Consider the following 8,319-nt stretch of genomic DNA (forward strand, 5'->3'; position numbering starts at 1 on the left):
GGCTCCCTGTAGTGTCCTCGGTTGGCTCATTGAGGGAACTGCCCCCTGTTGGCATTGAGTCTCTCCCTAGAAACATCCCCTCCACCCTCCCATCCCCCCACATTCCAGAAGTCTCCCAAGAAAACAACACTCAAAGCATGTGACATTTATCTCAAGGAACAGAGCACAGACACGTCCCTCAATGGAGGTGGACGAGAACATGGATACCAAAACGGGAAAATGAGGCGATCGGCTCAGAGGCCACGACATAGTTTAAGGCTCCATGTGTACCTATGTGTGCGGGTGTTCACACGCACGTACACACACGTGCACACACACGTGGCACCTGACTCGGGAGCGGAGGCCCAACGTCAGACGCTGCTTGCGGCCTGCCTCAAGTATTGCGATTGCATTTATTAAAAAAGTATAGGACAGGAAGAGCACGCATCATTCTGAGCAAGGCAGCGCACTTGGGCCTCCCCGTATGAGCCCTGTGTCAGCCAGCCGAGCCACCGTCGAGCACACGTGGCCACACCGCCTTGGCACGATCGGGCGTGATGGGGGGTTGTGGGAGGTGTGGCAGGTGCATAAATACCCTGGGCTCCCATCCAAATGGCATGACAAAACTCCCAGAGCCCCCTCGGAGAAGCCCAGTGTCACCCCAGTCCCCTCCAGGGCGCCACGGGCAGGGTCTCGGGACGGCGCAGTCTGCGCATCAGGACCAAGGAGGCCCTGGGGACCCCTGGTTCGCTCCTGGACCCCGTGCCCACCCAGCCCTGGGGAGTGGCCGTCCGGTTGTGGCACGCCCTCCTCCCCGTCTCCATCAATCCCATGTGGCGAGCAGAGCCCGGACTGGAAATGGCGAGGGAGATGACCAGGAGCGTGTCGCATGGCGAGTGGCGTTTGGCTTGAGCATTAAGGCCGGCGCTGGGCACGGGGTCCTGTGGGAGAGCAGTGCCTCCCCAGGGCGGGGCCGGGCCGCCCCCAGGCCCCTCCTGCTGCCGCGGCCCCTCTGTCCACAGCGGCTGTGCTCTGCATCTCTCTGCCACGCTGGGGCTGGTTTAAAGTGCTGGTGCCAGGGAGGGGGCAGGGGCCGGCCGAGTTCCACAGGGGTTGGCCACACTGCCCCAAAGGGCTCTTAGGTGAGGATGTAGTTGATGAGCAGCTGACATGCCAGGAACACGCAGAGCAGGAACCAGGAGCGGGGTCTCTGCAGGAGGCCGGTGGCCGGTGCCTGCCTGGCCCTTGCCGTGGAGCTCAGCATGGCTGAGAGGTGTCTGCAAGGACAGGGCGCAGCGGCTCAGCCAGCCAGGCAGGGTGGTACACCCCTGCCCTCCAGGGACATCGGTGTGTGTGGGGGTGGGGCGCACGTTAGGACAGGGACCTCAGGGGACAGCGGCTGCACTGGGCCTCCTGGGCACATTGCAGGGAGAGGTCGGGGCTGTGGGCGCTGGGCCCCTTGTAGCCTCCCACCCACCTGCTGAGATGGCCTGAGTTGTGTCCCCCCTAAACTTATGTTGGAGCCCCAACCCCTAGGACCTCAGAATGTGACTGTTTGGAGATGAGACCTTTAAAGAGGTGACAAAGAAAGGTCATGGAGGTAAAACGGGGTCACTGGGGCGGGCCCAAGTCCAATGTGGCTGTGTCCTCACAAGAGGTCAGGACACAGACATACACAGAGGGACGACCATGCGGGACACAGGGAGGAGACGCTGTCCACACGCCCAGGAGCGAGGCCTTGGGGCAAACCGCCTGCCCACATTGGAGCTCGAGCTTCGGCCTCCAGAACCGGGGACAGTGAGTGTGGTTCAAGCCGCCTGGTCTGTGGACTGGGCAGCAAGCCTCCTCGGTGGCAGTAGGTGGCCTCTCTGACCCTCCCCAGTCCCCAGGCCTCCGGGCCCAGCTCCACCATCTGGGCCCCTCCTCCCAGCAGGGCCCTCCTGTGGTGGCTGCCACTCTGAGGACTGGCCTGTGCTCTCCTCTCCTCCAGCTCCTCCCCGCCGACCTGTTTCTTCCTCCAGGAAGCCCTCCCTGAATACGTGGGTGGCATTCCTCTCCCCCCCACATTCTTCCAGAGGGTCAGGCTCCCTTTCTCTTGGTGCCCTGCACAGCCTCACTAAGGAACAGGCTATGACAAAGGCATGTCACAGGGGCCTCGTCATTGGCATTCGGTTTTAGCTTTCTTAACTGCCCTTAAAACTAACAGCCACCCAATGCTGGCTGGGTGCTAGGCAGAGCTCAGCCCCCTGCACCATCTGCACCTCGCCCAGGAGCGGTACTGTCACCCTATCTTACAGAGGGGGAGACCGAGACACGACCGCCAGAGGTCCTACAGCCAGCGAGTCCCGTCACCTGGACTGAACCAGGAAGCGGGCTTTGGAGAGACCCGGAAACTATAGCCCTGCTCCACGTCGGGGCTGTCTGCTGGTGGAGGGGCCCACGAGGCCCAGCTGGCCCACATCCGCCGTGGCCACAGAGAGGGCCTCTCGGACTCTCCCTGCTCACGCCCTCGCTCACCCGCCCTCTCCTGAGGGTCTACTGTGAAGGGTGCTGCGAACTCAGCGGTGAACCTGGAGATGCCGGGGCAGCTGCTGCCGGCAAGTGTGTCCTCTGGGCTCCGGGCCCTCTCCAGCTCTGCATGCACCGAGCATCCCAACTAAGCCCGCTCACACAGAACGCCCTGCCAGCTGCCGGCAGTTGAGGGGGCAGAGCCCAGGGGTGCTTCCTTCTGCCCTCACCTGCATCCAGACCTTTTGCAAGTCCCAAGAGTCCTGGCTCTGGAGCGACATCTGGATGCTCCCCGTCCCTGGCTCTCCCGCCCATCCCTGGCCCCTGCCCAGCCCTGGCCCCTGCCCAGCCCTGGTCCCTGCCCAGCCCTGGTCCCTGCCCAGCCCTGGCTCCTGCCCAGCCCTGGCCCCTGCCCAGCCCTGGCCCTCCCAGCATCCAGCTCGGCTGGGCCCCAGACTCAGGCCTACCTGTGGAGTTCCTGCTGGGCCTCGCGGATGGACAGGATGGCCTCGTGCAGGGCCCGCAGCCGCCTTGCCTCCTTCCCACACCGAGGGCACGGGCTCTCGCTGCCTGGGATGGCCAGCGCCAATTGCAGCGCCCAGGGCACAAGGGGTCACGGGATGGAAGGGGACGGGAGAATCGAGGATGAGCTAAGATGTCCGGGGAGCCGGCGTGTGGGGTCCTGGGGTCACGCCCAGCTCCCCAGCTCCCCAGGAGGACTCACCAGGAGCAAAGAAGCCATCGTCCTCATCCGACAGCTCTGGGCAGGACTCAGGAGTAGAACCGCTGCTCTCGGTGGCCTGGCTGTGGCCGGAGGGCTGGTCACTGGCCTTGCGGAGCCGCCAGTCTGGGCCAGGCCCCTGGAGAGAGACGGCACCGCTGCGGCCAGGAGCCCACCCACGCCCACCCCCACCACATCCTCGGAGGCCTGGGAGTGCAGCTGCCCGGCGGACACCTGCTGGGGTGCCGCTGGCCTTGGGGACATGGCGGCGAGTTCTCTTTCTAAAGAGCGGGCTGGCGGAGGAGGGAGCCGCTGGTGTCGGCTGCACCGGCCTCGCCTTCCTCACTGGTGACCGGGCATGGCAGCGGGGCCGGGGTCAGCAAGCCGCCGTCGGCTGCAGGCGCTGCTCGGCACACATGGTGGCCAGCAGCTGTGTGGCACCGTGGAGGACACGCTTGCTTCCTCATCACGCACGCCCTCATCACGCGTGCCCGGCTGCTGTGTCAGGAGCTCCTGGCCCCTGCAGCCTCCCGCCTTCCGTCCCACCCTCCGAGGCCCTGGGATGGCGTCTGTGCGTCTGTGCGTCCGTGCGTCTGTGTACGTGCTGGTCCCCTCCTCCTACCTGGGCAAGTGCCCAGCTGTTCTGACTCAGCCTCCTGACCTGTGGAGCGGGCTCATGTGCTGTACCACCACAGTGGCGGCCCTGGGAGCAGCAGGCCGGGGCCAGTTCACTGGCACAGTGCCCTGCACGCTGGGGGACACTGGGAACTGAGTGTCCTGAAAGGCCAGGCATGTTGGGTCCCCTGCGGGGAAGGGGAGGGGCCGGGGGGCTGGGGAGGGTGTAACAGTGTGACAAAGCAGGGCACGGGAAGGAGGAGGACCACATGGGCGGGAGGGGGGGTTGGAGGTGGCGGCCACACCTGCATCTCACCGTCCCCTTCCACTGCTGAGAACGCCCCGGGCAGGGCCCTTGGGGATGCTGACCTGGCGCCGGGGCCCTGGGCTGCCCATGAAGCGGGTCTGGCGGGCCGGGGTCTCCCGCTGAAGGGTGTGCAGAACCCCATCTTGTTCAAACTGGGCGATGTCCTTCAGGGGGTCCCAGGGGCTGTAGCTGGAGGGTCCAGAGGGCATCTGTTGGTAGGGACGGTGGCCCTCGAGGCGAGGGGACGCCCTCGTAGCCCAGCCTCAGCACCCCGGCAGCAGTCAGAGCCCCCGGGAGAGTGACAGTAGCTCGCACTCATGTGCGGGGCCCGCGCAGAGGGCCAGCGGGGGCGGGGAGACGCCCTATGTGACCCCCGCCCCCATCACTCACTCCTCCAGGGAGCAGGAAGCCCTGCTGGCTCTCGGGCCCAGGGCTGGGCAGCCTGCTGGTCCCGCCCGCCACAGGCCTGGGGGCCACCACACGCCAGCACTCACTTCTCGTGTCTGTAGCGCCACTCCTGGGTGGCGGGGTCCAGGCGGAACAGCTGGGGCGTCCAAGGCGTGAGGCTCTGCTGCCGCTCGCGGGTCTGCTGCCGCTGTGCCTCCTCCAGGGAGAACTTCTCCTGTGTGGCCTTGTGCTGGTCACCCTCCCTGATGGCCCTGGTGACGTGCTGCCAGAGCCTGCAGGCAGGGCATCTGCTCTGAGCGAGGGGACCTGGGCAGCCACGCCCCCTCAGCATCGGAGGGGAGGCTTAGAGTAACCTCCACTTGATTGCTTCCAATAACAGGGAGCTCACTGCTCATCTGGGCACCTGTGTCTCCTGGGAGGCTGTTTATTCACCATGAGACGGTTCTCACCTATGCTGAGCTCGTGTCTCCTGCCAGCAGGGTGCTCCGTGTGGAGCTGCTGGTCATATGCCCACAGTGACGGACCCCAGAGCTGGCTCTCCCTCAGGCCTCGCTCTCGCTCCCTCCAGCTGCCCCTGGCAGGACGTCATCTGCCACAAGGGGGCCCACTCTGAGGCCTACCCTCCCTGCCAGGGACATCCGGGGCACTTGCTCATAGCGCCGCAGCCCTGCCCACCCAGCCACCCCGGCGGGGGTCAGCGGAGACCCCGGGGCCGGGTGGCCTCACCTCTCCGACTCCAGCTCTGTCTGCTCGTCCAGCAGCACCGTGTGCCGCTTCAGCCTCTGCCCGCGGGCCTCCCCGCTGGGGTCCCAGAAGAGCTCCGGGCCTCCACGCCCCTCCTCCTCGAGAAACACTTCCCGGTCCTGCCGCGGACGCCGGGTGGGGTCAGGTGCACCCCCGGCGTCCCGTGCCCAGTGGCCACCGTGCCCGCCCCAAGGGCGGCCTCTTACCCAGTGTCCAGAGAGACGCGCCAGGACCTCCTGCCCTGCCACAATCTTCCCCGAGATCTGGTTGATGCTCGTGCTGCCCCCAAAGAAAGGCTGAGGGGACCCCCCCCGAGACAGATGTCAGTGAGGGGCAGCGGCCTCTCCCCACACCCGTGCACCCCTCGCTGAGCTGGGGAGGAGGGGGCGCCTGCCAGAAGTGCATCCTCGTGAGGCGTGGAGTGGCCGCCCTCATGGGAGTGTGGGGTCTCAGCCCCCAGTGCATGGGACCCCAGCCAGGACGGGACCCAAAGCTAGCGGTGGCCACGCTCGTCCAATGCCTCAGCCTTGACCTCAAGGATGCAAGGTCCCCCCCAGGCCCCATCGTGGTTCTGTCCTGCTCCGCTATGTGGCCTGTGGCCGGGTTCCTCCTGCAGAACCTTGGGGCACCAAGAGCTACACCCCATGTGCACTTGCTCAGGAAACCACCTCCAGGGCACAGAGAGGTCGGGGGATCCCCACGGGCTCACTGCTCCCCGGCCCCAGCACTACCTTGAGCTTGAACTCCAGCTCAGCTTGCAAGCCGCTCTGCTTGCATGCGATGGTCACTCTGCCGCCCAGCTCCATGGTCATGGTGCCGTACAGGATTCCTGAGACACAGCAGGCATCGGGGGTCAGCCCCCAGGCCCTGCCAAGGCCCGACCCAGCTGCTCTGTCCAGGAGACGCGCCCGCCCCTTGCAGAGTCACCTTCATTTAGCGCCTCCTACGGGAGGCGTCTCCCCTGCTCACCGCTGTGCCCAGGACGGCCCGACTCATCATCACTATTATTTTAACTATTACATATGTTATTTAATTAAGGAAAGACCGAACCTTCCATTCCTGGCTATATGCAGCACTTTATCTAATCACAGGAAGGCAGCGTTCCCACTCGAAAACTCTTAGAAAAATCGTCTCTTTCACAAAAGGACAACAACCGAGCTAACTGCAATAGCAAAAGGCTGGAAAGACCCCCCGCCCCCCGCCACGGCCCGCTGCGTGCACGACGGAAAAGCTGCAGAGGGCCGGGAGCTGTGTGCGGCCGGGGTGTGGGGCTCCTCAAGCTGCGCCGCCGCAGAGCGGGGTGTGCGGGACCCCGGTCCTCCACCGGTGGGGCGGGGGCCGAGAGAGACCCTGGCCTTCTCTGACTGTACCAGGTTTCGTCATTTGGACTTTGGAACCACAAAGTAGTTCATTTACATAATTATAAAAAAAAAATGAAAGAAAAAAAAGCAATTCCTAGAAATCACAATGAAACCAAAGACCCGGAGTGGGTATCCACTGGGTGGCACGACCCCGCAGGGTGACCTTACCCAACCCAGAGGGACACACTTAGGACAGGACAATCGCACAGATCGAGCCACACACCGTTTCAGTCACGGCCCATTGGTGGCAGGTGGGACCTGTCACTCTGACCGCTGTGTGTGCGACGTGGTGTCCCTTTTGGTGTGGGGAAGAGACGGCTCAGACGTTTCACTTCCAAATTAAACGTCTTAAATCTGCATGGGAAATGCACGTGTGAACTCGTGAACTGTTATAATCTTAAAAAAAAAAAAAAAGCTTTCTATGTTGTGGTCACTGGAAGGCCATAGAAAACACCACTGGGGAAACACAGATGTGGCCCACATATTGTGATCTCTGAATACCACTTCCTCCTGGGAGGAACCTGGGGCCGCCTGGGGACACGGCCAGTTCCCCGTCTCCGTGATGAAGGAAGCAGACTGTCAAGGCCACGTACAAAGGGCCCGGGAGCCGGTCCGGTGGCCACGATGGCACAATGAGCATGAGTAGGGACACCAGCTGAGATCGCTCCAGGGACCAGACAGGCTCTGATCACAAGACCCAAAGCAGTAACGACCTCACAAAGTCACCTTTGGGGGACACCAGGGGAGAAAAAAAATCATTTTGAAAAGAGAAAAAATCCAGCATTTGTCTTATAGGCACTGAACTGCCTGGGCACCCTCGCAGGGGACGAGGTGGCGGGGGGTGGGGGATCTGCCCACGGAAACTCCCTGCTGGCCACATGAGCACCTCCAGCTTGCAACGCCTAACACGTGAGCAGATTTGGGCTCTGAGGGCCTCCGCGAGATTCACCACACAGACCACGGTGAGACACGAAGCCACCTCGTAGGTGTCTGGCTGGAAGACTCCCTGGAAGTGACCTAACCTCTAGAGATAAGGGCAACTTCCAGTTTACAAGAAACACCTAGGACAGAGGAACCCATTCAGTGACCCCACGGAACGCAACCCGCCCCGGAGGAAGTGTTACAAGGAAATGACCTCCTTCCTTCAACGAACACACCTAAGGCGAGAACAGGTGCAGGAGACAGCATGACGCAGCACAAAGCCCGAACCTTACTTAGAACCCTGCTCACGTATGCACCCGAATGGCACGCACACACGACAGCCGGGGGACTCTGAACCCTGACCGCGTATCTGATGGCATTGCGGAAACAGCCTCGATTGTTTCTGTGGGTGTAATGACAGTGTGTGGTTATGACTAAGAAGGGAACCCTCACCGTGGGGAACCCTCACGCTGAGGCACAGATGACACTATGCGTGGGATTTACTGCGAATCAATCAGACAGGGGAACATGTAGGGTACGAAGCGAACGAGATTGGCGGCCTGCTGTGTCGCGGTGCACGGGGGTTCGCTGTACACGCACATATGAAGTATTCCATGTCAAAACGGTGAAAACATATGTGATGGTGTTTTGAACGCACTGACGAGCAGACGAGCAAGCAAAAAAATGTGAGAAACGACTTGGGAGGGAAAAAACTAACATGAAGGAGAAGGAAGAGAGGGAGGCAAAGGGGGAGA

General features: G+C 62.7%; 1 protein-coding gene across 1 annotated transcript in view; it reads right to left on the minus strand.

The window, feature by feature from the left end:
• Positions 1-130: 130 nt before the first annotated feature.
• The window catches only part of OSBPL5 (oxysterol binding protein like 5), a 42,272-nt gene continuing 34,083 nt past the window's right edge, over positions 131-8,319 (minus strand). The window contains exons 17-24 of the mRNA XM_006910988.3: positions 6,014-6,111; positions 5,489-5,578; positions 5,265-5,401; positions 4,625-4,810; positions 4,193-4,319; positions 3,212-3,347; positions 2,955-3,057; positions 131-1,256 (exon numbers count right to left, since the gene is read on the minus strand). Of these exons, the coding sequence (XP_006911050.1) occupies positions 1,118-1,256; positions 2,955-3,057; positions 3,212-3,347; positions 4,193-4,319; positions 4,625-4,810; positions 5,265-5,401; positions 5,489-5,578; positions 6,014-6,111 (1,016 nt within the window). The 3' untranslated portion in view covers positions 131-1,117. The remainder of the gene's footprint in view (positions 1,257-2,954; positions 3,058-3,211; positions 3,348-4,192; positions 4,320-4,624; positions 4,811-5,264; positions 5,402-5,488; positions 5,579-6,013; positions 6,112-8,319) is intronic.

The sequence above is a fragment of the Pteropus alecto genome, unplaced genomic scaffold, assembly GCF_000325575.1.
Source record: "Pteropus alecto unplaced genomic scaffold, ASM32557v1 scaffold43, whole genome shotgun sequence".
Classification (NCBI taxonomy): domain Eukaryota; kingdom Metazoa; phylum Chordata; class Mammalia; order Chiroptera; family Pteropodidae; genus Pteropus; species Pteropus alecto.